We start from the raw sequence: 14398 nt of genomic DNA, 5'->3' as shown, positions 1-14398 counted from the left end.
GGCTCTGTGGATATGGGGAAAGTGGTGGACGTGATATATCTTGACTTTAGCAAAGCTTTTGATACGGTCTCCACAGTATTCTTGCCAGCTAGTTAAAAAAGTATGGATTAGATGAATGGCCTCTAAGGTGAATAGAAAGCTGGCTAGATTGTCAGGCTCAACAGGTAGTGATCAACAGCTCGATGTCTAGTTGGCAGCTGGTATCAAGCGGAGTGCCCCAGGGATCGGTCCTGGGGCCGGTTTTGTTCAACATATTTATTAATGATCTGGATGATGGGATGGATTGCACCCTCAGCAAGTTCACAGATGACACTAAGCTGGGGGGAGAGGTAGATACACTAGTGGGTAGGGATAGGGTCTAGAGTGACCTAGACAAATTGGAGGATTGGACCAAAAGAAATCTGATGAGGTTCAACAAGAAAAAGTGCCAAGTTCTGCACTTAGGCCGGAAGAATCCCATGCACCGTTACAGGCTGGGGACTGACTGGCTAAGCAGCAGTTCTGCAGAAAAGGACCTGGGGATTACAGTGGATGAGAAGCTGGATATGAGTCAGCAGTGTGCCCTTGTTGCCAGGCAGGCTAACGGCATATTGGGCTGCATTACTAGGAGCATTGCCAGCAGATCGAGGGAAGTGATTATTCCCCTCTATTCAGCACTGGTGAGGCCACACCTGGAGTATTGTGTCCAGTTTTGGTCCCCCCACTACCAAAGAGTAGTCCAACAGAGGGCAACGAAAATGATCAGGGGGCTGGGGCACATGACTTATGAGGAGAAGCTGAGGGAACTGGGCTTGTTTAGTCTGCAGAAAAGAAGAGTGAGGAGGGATTTGATAGCAGCCTTCAACTACCTGAAGGGTGGTTCCAAAGAGGATGGAGCTTGGCTGTTCTCAGGGGTGGCAGATGACAGAACAAGGAGTAATGATCTCAAGTTGCAGTGGGGGAGGTCTAGGTTGGATATTAGGAAACACTATTTCACTAGGAGGGTGGTGAAGCACTGGAATGGGTTACCTCAGGAGGTGGTGGAATCTCCATCCTTAAAAACCATTAAGGCCTGGCTTGACAAAGCCCTGGCTGGGATGATTTAGTTGGGGATTGGTCCTGCTTTGAGCAGGGGGTTGGACTAGATGACCTCCTGAGGACTTTTCCAACCCTAATATTCTATAATTCTATGTGGATTTTAGAGCACTTTGAAGTATCATCTCTTAAACCAGAAAAAGCTTTGCTCTCTCAGGGCAAAACTTGTAAAAGGTGCCCTGGGGGAATAGCACGCAGACAGCAAATAATGTTAATTCATAAAGCAATTAACTGTTACTTGTAAAAATTAACTTTGTGCTCAAAGAGCATGTTTGCTGTAGTTTGGGGGGAGGATGTGCTTTATTTTTCATATATAGCAAAGAATTTGTATCTTTGCTACCTTCAACATGCAGGGCTGTAACATACACATTTACATGTGTGGTGTAAGGAGGTGGGAAGCATGAGATTGTAATTAAAGTTATGTGTAAAGAAGATGGTGCTACAGTAGGGCCAGTCTTCAAGGCAGCTCTACCTTCACCTCACCCAAACTGCGAGCTAAGGCCTGGTCTAGGCTACACAGGGTGACCTCAGGTAGCTTACATGGACCTAATTGTACCAATATACACACTACAGCCTTGCTTCTGAAGATGTAAGTGTCCTACTACACCAACAATAACTCCACCTCCACCAGAGGCTTGCAGGAGTAATCAATTATTTTTTGTCAAGATATAGTCAAGGTCTAGACTCCAGAGTAGATGATAAAGAAACAACGATAAGTAAATAAAAAGATTTGGGGGTCCATTCAAAGACAGCTGGCGGTCTGGCTTTGGCCTGTGGTCTGTCTCTTGACCACCCCTGCGGCATAGGACTTATGTCGGTGTAGTTAGGATGACCCAGTGTCTCTGTAGATACTCCCTTCCTTACATCAGCTGTTGGCTGTCTTGTCAATTTCACAGCTCCAGCAGAGCCCTGAAAGTGATAGGAAAGCCAGGCTCAGGGCTCCCGCAGCCAGGCTGCTGCTGGGTCTCCACTCCAAGCCAGGCTGCCACCCCAGCTCACAGCTTGGGCTGCCGGCCCATCTGGGCTCACTGCTAGGAGCCCTACTGCCCGCAGGGGCCCTGGCTTCATGCTGGGAGCCTGGCTGCTGACTGGACTCTGGGTGGGAATCTTCCTGCGGGAGGCAAGAAGCCCCAGGCTGGGATGTGAAGGCGCGAATCCAGGGGGCAGCTGGGGTCCCCGGGGAGCTGAGAGTCCTGGCGGTTCCTTGCAGCAGGAGAAGGCCGGGAGGGAGCCCGCCAGCCAGCCACAGAGCATGGCGGCCCCTGCCAGGGCTCCACGGGCGCCCTTCCGCGCCCGACAGACCCTCTCGCCGAGGGCGTCGCCGTGTCCAGGGCCCGGACGAGCGCAGCCCGGGCTGGAGCCCTGTGCCTGCTACGCCGCGCCGCGGCCTGCGGAGAGAAACTGGGGAGCGGGAAGGGAGACGGCGCGGGGCCCGGCTCTCCTTGCCCGCGCGCCAAAGGGGAGCGCGGCTCGCGCGGCTGGGCGCTCACGGTCACTGCGCCCCCGCCCCGAACCTCCCCGGGCCGGGCCGCAGGGTGTGTGTGTGTGGCGGGTCACTCCAGAAGCCCCGCCCCCTCCCCCTGCTGCCATCCAATCAGAAGCAGAAGGGGGCGAGCCGAGCCGGCCTGGATAGAACCCGGCTCGCGCACGCTGCCCCCGCCCCGCTGGCCGCGGTGAGCCCCTCTCCGCGCCGTCTGGGCCGGGCGCAGGGTGGGAGCCGCCCCCGGCAGACGAGGGGGGGCGTGTTTGGCCGTAACCTTGGAAACCAGCCGCCGCCGCCGCCGCCGCTTCTTTGGCAAGGGGCACTTCGGCTGCGGGTGGGGGTGAGTGCGGGGCTGGGTCGGGGGCGGTTCGGCGGAGGGGAGCTGGGGGTGTGGCCGGGTTAGCTGGCGTGGGGCGTGCCGCTGGGTGGGAAGCAGGGCAGTGGGAGTGGGCTGACATCTTCTCCGCAAACTCAAAACAGAGGTATCATTTTCTAGTCAATGATGCCCCAGTTCAGTTGTTTCTGGTAGGGTACGTGGAACAGACGTTAGGCCAAGGGTTACCAGTAAAATCTCCTTTGGACCGATCAGTTTTCGACAGCGCACAGAGCTCCGTAGACTTGGTTTGCTAAAATATGTAGACTGTTGCTACAGCCACCTGTCTGTTTCAGGGTCTCCATCATTCTGTATAAATTCTCAGATTTAATAGGCATGTCGGACACAGCTAAGGATAAGGCAGCGCGCCTGTTAAAGAAACGAGGCAGCGTATCCTCTCTAAGCAGCCATGAAGTCAGAGCAAAAGAAATCCTTGGAAAAAACAAAGAGTAAGTAATTTTTCTAATTTGGATTATAAAATAATGTAAGGAAAATGTTGCCTTGAGAAATAAAAAGGGTAATGGATGAGGGGATGCTTTGAATCTAGTGCTTTGAATACTAGATTCTAGCCTCTAGTGCTTCTGAAGCACTATGAGAAAGCTTCTTTACATGGTAATTACAAAGGAAAAATGTTCTGTCATTCAAGCATCACTGTAAGAGTGCTTTTTCTCCTCATGATTACTTCACTAAATCTGAGGAACCCATAAATGTTCGGGACCCCTTTAGTCTAAACCAACAGTCATAAGCAACAAATTTAATGTTGGTTGATGTGATTGTTTTGGGGATTACTTGAAGAGGAACTAGTTCTTGGTCATGGTAAAGGTCCATCCTTAGTCCCATGTCTCATCTTGAGAGGCCCAACAAGCTGCTTAATGATCTGGCTCCAATCCAGCAAAACACTTTAAGGATACGAGTAGTCCCACTGAAGTCAGTAGGATTACTCACATTCTAAAGTTAAGCAAGTGCTTAAATGTTTGGATCAGGGCCTGCATGCTGAGATCAAGCCCATGGAGAGTACCCATTTTAAAATGTTCATTGTAACTGGGTGACTTCTTGTTTTTGCCTGGGTGAGGGAGGAACTTCTTAGAGGCTTAAATTCTTTATTTTAAAGATATTCATGTTTATAGCTCCCTCTTAAAAACCTTTCCCTCTACCACCTTTAAAGGGAAGGGAAAAGTTCATATTTGGGATATCACTCTTCTAATTAATCCTTTGGATGTGCATTCTGAGCACAGCTTCTGTTTTCAAAACTAATGTGCATTTAGGAAAAAAACAATTTGAATTTGCTATCTGTGACAGGTTGAGTAAAGCAAAACAATCGCTTTTAAACATTAATTTGGTTTTACTATAGCAAACACACTAATGAAGCCCAGAATTTAGAATGGATTTAGAATTTAGAATGCAGTGTTTCTCCAGTCACTTTCATAAATGCATCTGATGGCTGCTAGATTACATCTGATGGCATCTGTCGGAGATTGAACCAGGAACCTCCAGAGCAAAAATCATGAACTCAAGGGTGGAGGCTATAACAACTCATATCCCCCATGGATTGGCACAGAGGGGAAGCAATAACACATTTGCTAGTGGGTTCCATTTGGAACCAGAAGGTAGATTTCATCGGACTCCTTGTGAAATATTCTAGAGTATTCCTTTTTTAGGGGACATCTCAGTCCACAGACTTGTTTGGCAGTAGTTTGGATACAAAGAAGAATGACAAACTATTTACCAAAATTATATTTTGTAAAGCTGTAGTTTAAGGTGAATTTTGCCTGTTTCTTATACTGCACCCAATTCTGTGGTATCAGAGTTCTTATCAGATTGATTTTTACTTATCTCCATCCCACTCCCCCACCATCCTACTTAAAATTGAGTAGTTGGCCACCGAGCTGCTTCTAAATTCTGGGCTTCATTACTGTATTTCTGTTATAGTAAAACCAAATTAAAGTTTAAAAGTTATCATTTTGCTTTACTCTGCTCAACCCCATGCAGCTAGAAAATTCATTTTTTTTCTTAAATGCACATTACTTTCCAAAACAGAAGCTCTGTTTTGAATGCAGTTTGGCAAATTAATGCATTATGTTCTTTGAAAACAGTTAACTTTACAAGAAAGAGCAGATATTTTGCTTCCACTACTCTTTAGTGTTTAACTGGGTGTGATGATGTGTCCCACTGAATGGCAGCATATTTCTTGAGTGCCTAATGTCCTGAGAAAAGGCATTCTTAACTGGTCCCATTTTGACATAAATAAGTCCAAAAATTATTTTAACATTTTCTGAGAGAAAAAGCTGTGTGTCTGTACCATCTAAAATTTTGCAATTTATTTTTATCAACATAGTTTTCAATATACACTCATTTATACAGTCACTTTTTGAATTATTTTTAGCTCCATGAGTACAGTGTCTTATATGGATGAACCTGGCCATGATATTCCTCGTCTTGCCATTCAATTGGAGAACACTTATCAGCTGGGTATGGAAACTTCCTCCTCCATCTCACACTAAAAAAAATAAGCTCAATACAGGTGATTGGGTGAAATTTAATAGTCTGTGATATATTTGTTAAATTAATTGCTCTGATGATCCCTTCTGGTCTTAAACGCTATGAATCCAAAATGTAAACTGTATAACTCAGATATTGCCTAAATGGGGAAACAGTCAAAATGTAGTCAGTTTTGAAAAGAATTCAAACTACTGTCATTTCTATTAATACATTTGCCCCTGAGTCCTCTTTACCAGTTTTTGTGGTTTTACAATCACCTCTCCCTGTTCTTAAAAAACAAAAACCACCACATCACACCTTCCCTTGCTGTGTAAAAAACCTACAGGGGAAAAACACTGAAATAGACTAGATGCCAAAATGCAGTTAAATGCATCAAGTTATCAAATTAACAATCTAAAATTCAGAGAAAAATGTTTTTCTCTAAACTTTCAGTTATTATAATATTAGGTGCAATCTGGAACAATTGTAAGTTGGAAATTTTCAGGGAGAAGTGGGATTTTGAAGTTGATAGTTTCTCTTTAAGATAACTTTCTTTCATCAAGAGTGCTTCTCTTAATTTGTACACTGGGAGGCATAGTAATTTATCTGTTTAATTTATTTATATTGAGGTAATACTAAGGTCTCCAGATCAGGGCCACTCTGTGGTAGGTACTGTACAAACTCATAACAAAAAGACTGTCCCTGCCCAAAATTGTTATGGTCATAATGGCTCCCAATAAAATAGCTTTATCATAATAGAGTCTCAGCACGAGAGAATATTGGGGATCAACATTTGTCTTAGTTTAGAATCGACAACCGCATGATGTATATTTTGACTGAAAACAAAATTTATTTGTCTAAAGTTTGGCGTGTGTAAGGTACTACTAATCCAGATAATAGCAAGAAAAGGAGTTTATCCTTTTTGGCCAAAGGTATAGGAGCAATCAGTTTACAGCATGGTAGATGGATAAAGCTTGTCCACTTCATGTCCTTAGAGCTGGGTGGAAAACAGTTTTCCCATCCCAGTAAGATATTTGAGATTTTAAAAAAAAATCCCATTTTGAATTGGGACAAAAAATTGCAACCTTGAAAGCTTTCATGAATTGATAAACCAAAAAAGATTTCAGTTTAGGTCAAAATTTTGTTTTGATAATTTCAAATTGTTTGTTAAATTTCAACACCTTTTCATTTTTAATCTTTTACTTCTTTTTTGATTCCCATCCATCAGCTCAACAGCAATGATGCACTAAATGAAGTCTTTTCTCCACTTTCTATCTTGAACAAAGCTATGAAGCTGGTACATCTTTAAACATTTTTGTTCTGTCATTCTTCATTGCATTTATCCAATGCATCCTCGGTCTTCCTCTTTCTAGTTCCATGCACGCTGGTATTTATTGCCATGTATGGTATCCTTTCTGAGTCCATTCTTGATGTGTGCAGACCATCACAGTTGTTTTTCTTGAGTCTTCTGTACTTGTTATATCATGCCCTAGCTGTTTTCTTCTCCATTTTTCATTTTCTGCCGTTTTGAAGCTCAATATTCCTCTCAGCCAGTTCATTTCTAAGTGTAAAATCTTTTGTCCTTCAGATTTCCTCATATACCAGCATTCCAATCTGTATAGCAAGTGTCAGCATGACCATTGTCTCATATACGTTGAGTTTTGTTTTTATCAAAAAATCTTTAGCCTTCCAGATCTTTCAGTTTTTCAAATGCAGTAGTGGCTAGTCCAATTCTTGTTTTTATGTCATCTTCACAATTCCCATTCTCTGATACTCTTTCCCATTCTACCTTGTCAGTTATTCTCTGTAAATCCTCCTTAGTCAATTCTGGGAGGTCCATGTCATCTGTGAATCTAAGACTCCTCCCTTTTCGTCTTTCAGTGCTACAGCCATTACTGCTTCCAGTACCAAGTAAAACAAATCTGGTGATAGCATGCACTCCTGTTCTCGTTCTGAACCATTCCATCAATTTCTTGTCTCTTCTCACTGCACTCATTGATTTTCTGTAGATGTTTTCTATCTGCTTGATCAATTTTGGGGGGCTGCTATACGTTGTCATAACTTGCCATAACCCTTTCTGCTAAATGAAAAGCCTCTTTGAAGTCTATACAGTTGTAGTAACAGGTTCGGTTGTGTTCTGTGTATTTCTTTAATATTTGTTTTATCACAAATAACTGATCTGTTGCACTTCGATCTGGTCTAAATCCAGCCTGTTCCTCCGCAAGTGCCATTTCCTCCTCTTTCTCTTCTCTAACCTCTTGGGTGAATGCTTTCCCTGGTGCTATTTTATTGTAACTAACTTAAATGTTTCAAAACGGGAAACTGCAAATTTTCGTTTCTAACATTTGAAACAGAACATTTGATTAATTTTGAAACTTCTTGTTCGAGTCAAGAAACTTACTGAAACTGACCTTTTCCTGCAAACGGTTTCAGTGAGGACTAATCAAAATATTTCAGTGGGAAGATGGTTTGCTGAAAAATTCCTGACTAGCTGTACATGGCCCACTTGTAGATCTTGCAAATTATCTTCCTGTAAGGCAATCTTTTCTACTGAGACTTATGCATAAGAATGTACTTAGAACACTTTATAGGACCAAACAAGTGTACGTTTCTGCCACACAACTGCGTGATCCACAACCACATTTTCCCAAGGAGATGATAGAGTACGATTGAACTTCGAGGCAAATGAGCTATTCTGCTGCCTATAGTACTTCCAATACTTTGAAGGGTATTACATCCCCATTCAACAGATTTCAGCATGCAAGAGGTATAACAACCTGTAGGTATTTTTTGTGTGCCTTAGTTGGTTAACATCAAAAAACACTCAGAGACTATGGAAAAGAGGTTAAAAAAACCTTAGATCAAAATAAACCCAAAAAGGAATTGTGGGGAAGGGGTCACAAGGTTATTGTAGGGACAGTTGGGGTACTGCTGCCCTTACTTCTGGGCTGCTGCTGGCGACGGCGCTGCCTTCAGAGCTGGACAGCTGGCCAGGAGCCCAGCTCTGAAGGCAGAACCACAGCCAGCAGCAGCGCAGAGGTAAGGAAGGCATGGTATGGTATTGCCACCTTTACTTCTGCACTGCTGCCTGTAGAGCTGGGCCCTTAATCAGCAGCTGCCACTCTCCAGCTGCCCAGCTTTGAAGGCAGAAGTGCAAAACTAAGGGTGGCATGGTACGGTATTGCCACCCCTTACTTCTGCACTGCTGCTGGCAGGACGCTGCCTTCAGAGATGGGCGTCTGGCTAACAGGTGCCGCTCTCCAGCTGCCCACCTCTGAAGGCAGCACAGAAGTAAGGATGGCAATACCATGACCCTCCTAAAATAACCTTCTGACCCCCATCCCCCACAACTCCCTTTTGAGTCAGGACCCCCAGTTTGAGAAACGCTGGTCTCCCCTGTGAAATCTGTATAGTACAGGGTAAAAGCACACACAAGACCAAATTTTATTGTGGGAGACCAAATAGCATGGTCCGTGATGCATTTTTCATGGCTGTGAATTTGGTAGGGCCCTAGTCTTAGCATTTGTTTCAAGTGATTGTTAGCAGATCACAACTAGCCATATATTTGCTCTCCAATTAGAGAGATCCATTGATATCTTACATTGTCATTCTTGTTTTACATGTCAGTTTAATATTTTGGTAAAAATTCTGGAGGGGAATGAGAACAAACAAGGAATCTCATTAAAAATTCCCAAAGTGCTACAAACCTTAACTTGTTTATACTTAATTTCCTGGTAAATCTATTACAAACTTGTAGTTAAAGAGAAAAAATATGATTTTGAAGGTGCTTTATTTTAATTTGTCGGTGAATTGATATTCTTGAAATGCAATATTGTAATAGCACTGGCTAGAACCAGAGATGTTGTGCAAAGTTAAACAAAGCACCTCAGTCTTGATCTTTAGCATCCCTCCTGTTTCAATTCTGGGTCTCTTTTAAATAGATTTAACCCCATACTGAATTGTGTGGTAGCTTTATAATATGAGATCATAAAAATATTTTTAGTTTCCACCTGATCCAGGGTTTGAATTCAGGTCTCCAGAGAGACATCTAACTAGTGTACTAGTTCACTGTTCTAGTTAACCCCCTTTCTTTGGTCATTTTGATTAGTCGGGTTAAAAAAGCAGTTTACAATGTGTGTTCAGTTATTCTCAACATGGACTTATAAATTAAAGCACTATAAAATATCTACATATACCAGGTCCTGCAAAACGTTTTCCTGTGGTCACAGTAAATAATATTTTGAAGGATGTGCTGACTAATTATCTTCAAGAAGAAAAATATGAAGCAGAGCTATGCAGACAAATGACAAAGACCATCTCTGAGGTATAAAAAATAAATTATTAGTACAATTAGGCTTTTTAAGTAAACTATGGATCAGATTCACCCCCTTCTCAAATCCATGCATTGAGGGGTCTTTCATGCACAGTCTCCCCAGTTTCTCTGGTAGACCTTTTTCTGTATGTCTGGGGTATGCACTGGGGAGGGGAAGATGATTTGTCAGGCTTGTGACAAGTGGGTGGGCCAGAGACTGCATATCATCCTTCTTCTGGTCCTCAAAATTTACCCAGAAAATGGAACAGTCCCAGGCTGTTGTAACTTTTGTGCATAGCCCCCTGGATGGTCACAGGGACTCCTGTGGCCAATGGGGAGTGGTTCCATTTAACTTGTCCTCCCAAGGAACCATGTGAGTGGGCATTAGGTGTACCAGAGGCAATGTGGGAGAATTTTGCTAGCTCTCCTTCTGTGGATCCCCAGCCAGATTTTGGGATAGGCAAACCCTGTACCCCTGACAGAAAAATGCCTCCAATCTTTTTCCTTTTAAAATCTCCTTTCCTTGGCTTTTCATGTCAGAAGAGACAATATTAGTAAGTAGAAAATAGGGCTTAGGAAAATTTAAACGAGTGAACTAAAGGTTTGAAGTTAAAATCTATTAAATCCCTGTGTGGATGCTCTCATTTACAAGTTAAGTGGCCTCAGTTCACTGTAGCTTAATCCTCCAGAAACAACCAAAATAGCCCCTTAGTGATACTTCTGCATTTGTGCTGTTGCAAATTCTGCTTGGTAACACATGTGCAAGTCTTCAGTGAGTTTGTTTAGGTGTACTAGAGTGGAACTTGGGTATCATCAACAGATTTGTTTGAGAGAGAATAGCATGTGCAACTTATTCTTTTAGCAAAGATGGATCTGTAAAGCTAACAGAAGTAAAAGGCAGTAAAAACTTGTGTGTTTGGGTATTTTTGTTTGGTTGGTGTTATACATTTTAGTCAACATAACAGATCATCTCCATATGTATATTCAGTTAAGAGTGAAGGTGCCATCTTTTTCATAGACAGTTTTCATATTTGAACTGTGCTTTGCTCTCTCTAACTAATCAAGAAGATGCCACCACTTTTTAGAATGCAACTCCTGAAGTTAATCCTTTGGGGATATGGCATTTCCAAGAACTGATATCACTATCATCAGTGTTGAAAATACTGATTCATTGCTGCTGTAACCTCAGTCTGACATATTCCACCCTCTAATGGTACTGGAATACTTACAGGATGATGTTGCAGGTCTATAGTTAGGTGATTACCAACAAGATTCTTGAAAATGTTTAGTAATACTATACATAACATGTTTATACTTATTGTATCAATGCAGTGATTTTTACCTGTGAACCTACTGTAGAAAGAATAATTTATCTGAACATGTTTCTCTGTTATAGGTTATTAAGGCTCGGGTAAAAGACCTTATGATACCAAGGTACAAAATTATTGTGATTGTACATATTGGACAACTAAATGAACAGAGCATGCGAATTGGAAGCAGATGCGTTTGGGATCCTGCAAGTGATACATTTTCATCGTATGTTTTCAAAAATACCTCACTATTTGCTCTTGCAAATGTCTATGCTGTTTATTTTGAATAATGAAAAGCTCTAGTTTATTAGTGGAAGAAAAATATCTAACTTATCGTGTTTATATTGTAGAAAAACTGTTAGAAGACAGGTTTCAGTGGTAGCCGTGTTAGTCTGTATCAGCAAAAAAAATGAGGCATCCTTGTGACACCTTAGAGACTAACAAATTTATTTGGGCATAAGCTTTCTTGGGCTAGAACCCACTTCATCAGATGTATGAAGTAAAAGATACAGGAGCAGGTATAAATACATGAAAGGATGTGGGTTGCTTTACCAAGTGTTAGGTCAGTCTAATGAGATAAATCAATTAACAGCAGGATACCAAGGGAGGAGAAATAACTTTTGAAGTGGTAAGAGAGTGGCCCATTACAGACAGTTGACAAGAAGGTGTGACTAACAGTACGGGAAAAATTAGTGTTGGGGAAATTAAGTTTAGGTTTTGTAATGACCCAGCCACTCCCAGTCTTTATTCAGGCCTAATCTGATGGTATCTAGTTTGCAAATTAATTCCAGTTCTGCAGCTTCACATTGGAGTCTGTTTTAGAAGGTTTTTTTGTTGAAGAATTGCCACTTTGAGGTCTGTTATTGAGTGACCAGAGAGATTGAAGTGTTCTCCTACTGGTTTTTGAATGTTATGATTCCTGATGTCAGATTTGTGTCCATTTATTCTTTTGCGTAGAGACTGTCTGGTTTGGCCAATGTACATGGCAGAGGGGCATTGCTGGCACATGATGGCATATATCACATTGGTAGATGTGCAGGTGAACGAGCCCTGGATGGTGTGGCTGATGTCGTTAGGTCCTCTGATGGTGTCCCCTGAATAGATATGTGGACAGAGTTGGCACCAGGGTTTGTAGCATGGTTTGTTCCCTGGGTTGGTGTTTTTGTTGTATGGTATGTAGTTGCTGGTGAGTATTTGCTTCACGTTGGGGGCTGTCTGTAAGCGAGGACTGGCTTGTCTCCCAAGGTCTGTGAGAGTGAGGGGTTGTCCTTCAGGATAGGTTGTAGATCTTTGATGATGCACTGGAGAGGTTTTAGTTGGGGGCTGTAGGTGATAGCTAGTGGCGTTCTGTTACTTTCTTTGTTGGGCCTGTCTTGTAGTAGGTGACTTCTGGGTACTCTTCTGGCTCTGTCAGTCTGTTTCTTTGCTTCACCAATGAAGTCTGTAATGGGCCACTCTCTTACCACTTCAAAAGTTATTTCTCCTCCCTTGGTATCCTGCTGTTAATTGATTTATCTCATTAGACTGACCTAACACTTGGTTAAGCAACCCACATCCTTTCATGTACTTATACCTGCTCCTGTATCTTTTACTTCATACATCTGATGAAGTGGGTTCTAGCCCATAAAAGCTTATGCCCCAAAAAATTTGTTCCTCTCTAAGGTGCCACAAGGACTCCTCGTTTGTTTTTTTTCTTTTGTTAGAAGACAGTCAGCTTACATTTGTTTTAAAAAGGGTGAAATAAGCCTTTCAGTGGTAAATGTAATAATCATGCACACTTAAACCATTTTCTACTCTTGCTACTTTCCACAGGAAATGATTCATACTAAAATGACATTTTGCAGTTGATTCTAATTGTTCTTTAGAACCACATATCACTGTATTAGCTTGTATCATTATTTGTTTTTGTTTTTCAATGAGAGGATTTTGGCTCTTAACTAGTAAGCTCTGAGGAAAATCTAGATAAATATCATGACAGATAATAACAGTTCATTATGTTTAGAAATGTTTTATTGGACTGTAAGCAGCAATGTGTCTAATCTGTGGTATGTATATGAAATTCCATTTCTATTTTACTTATAATAAAATCAATTAGTTAAAACTGCACTGTGCAAGAGTTGGAATTAATGTTTTTAATTAAGGTGGTTTTATTTCTTTATAGTTTCTGGATTAATACAGAAATCCTGTTAAATCCTTGTCTACTCACCTTTATCTTTTAGGCTGTGTTTACACTACAGACCTTACAGTGGCACAGCTACAGCCATACCAGCCATGCCACTGTTAGGTCTCCTCTGTGTAGCCATTCTATGCCGGCAGGAGAGAGCTCTCCTAGTGGCGTAATTAAGCCACCCACAACAAGCAACGTTCACTATGTGGGCAGGAGAGCCTTTCCTGCCGACATAGCGCTGTCCACACCAGCACTCTTGCCGGTGAAACTTACGTCAGTCAGGGGTGTTTGTTTTTTTTCACACCCCTGACCAAGAAAAGGTTTACCAACAAAAGTGGTAGTGTCGACAAAGCCTTAGTTTCATAAAAGGCTTAAACTGTGCTATCTGTTTTGCTCCTTGTCATTTGTATACCTACAAATACACACCTTGAAAACAGTTGATAAATTACCCAGAAAAATTGAGATGACAACTTCAGAATAGAAGAGGAAACACTTTTGTTTAAATTGCATAAGAAATTTGACATATTGCCAGATACCATTTTCTGCTCAGATGTACCAAGTGATTTTTAATTGTTACATCAGGGTACCACTAAGGCAGAGCATGAGGTCATTTTAAATGCTGAAACCAGAATATATAGATATTAGGGATATGTGCTGCTTGGATTCACTTATGGAATCCCCATTGATACAAAAAGAGTTGTGGACAAAGATGGAATTTATACCTCATACAAAACCCTTCATATTACATTTCTTTGGGCTAGGTTCCAAACTTCTGGTATAGGGAGATACAGCCTCCTTGCACCATAAAACCCTTTTCTTTTGGCTCTTGGGGACTCTTCCTGAAGGGTAGCAGGAGATGCTTCCACCTCAGGGTAACTTTACCTCACAGAGAATATTGAATTGGCACACTCCCCAAAGTCATCACAATACCTTCTTCCCAGTGAGCACTGCCTATTCTCCTTCCTCTTCTCTGACAAGTCCTTATAAACTGGCATACGTTCTGGGTGAAGCTATCTTTGTCCTCAAATATTTGTGTCCTCCTTTCTCCCCCGCCCTCCAACCAAATAAATCGTATGAGAGTACTCTTGTATTACAGATGAGTCTGAACTCTCTTATATACTTCTCTGAATCTAACATAGCGTGGTACAATAAATCCCCTTTTTATTTATTATTGGATGCATGTGCTGTCAGGGAGGTGCTC

General features: G+C 42.1%; 1 protein-coding gene across 3 annotated transcripts; it reads left to right on the top strand.

Annotated features, from left to right (window-relative positions):
- Positions 1-2720: 2720 nt before the first annotated feature.
- DYNLT5 (dynein light chain Tctex-type family member 5) lies at positions 2721-12527 on the top strand. Of its 3 annotated transcripts, XM_073358242.1 has the most exons (5): positions 2721-2897; positions 3256-3379; positions 5314-5399; positions 9608-9732; positions 11117-11541. In XM_073358242.1, exons 2-5 carry the CDS (start codon positions 3267-3269, stop codon positions 11318-11320), a joined length of 528 nt encoding a protein of 175 aa, XP_073214343.1. In that variant the 5' UTR covers positions 2721-2897; positions 3256-3266; the 3' UTR covers positions 11321-11541. The 3 variants fall into 3 exon arrangements, with proteins under 3 accessions (XP_073214343.1, XP_073214345.1, XP_073214344.1); XM_073358244.1 differs by lacking the exon at positions 2721-2897 and having other exon boundaries at positions 3258-3379; positions 11117-11542; XM_073358243.1 differs by lacking the exons at positions 2721-2897; positions 3256-3379 and having other exon boundaries at positions 5320-5451; positions 11117-12527.
- Positions 12528-14398: the final 1871 nt, after the last annotated feature.

The sequence above is a fragment of the Lepidochelys kempii genome, chromosome 8 (assembly GCF_965140265.1).
Source record: "Lepidochelys kempii isolate rLepKem1 chromosome 8, rLepKem1.hap2, whole genome shotgun sequence".
NCBI classification, from domain to species: Eukaryota; Metazoa; Chordata; order Testudines; family Cheloniidae; genus Lepidochelys; species Lepidochelys kempii.
Note: the sequence above shows the minus strand (reverse complement) of the source record. Positions and strands in the feature narration are given on the sequence as shown.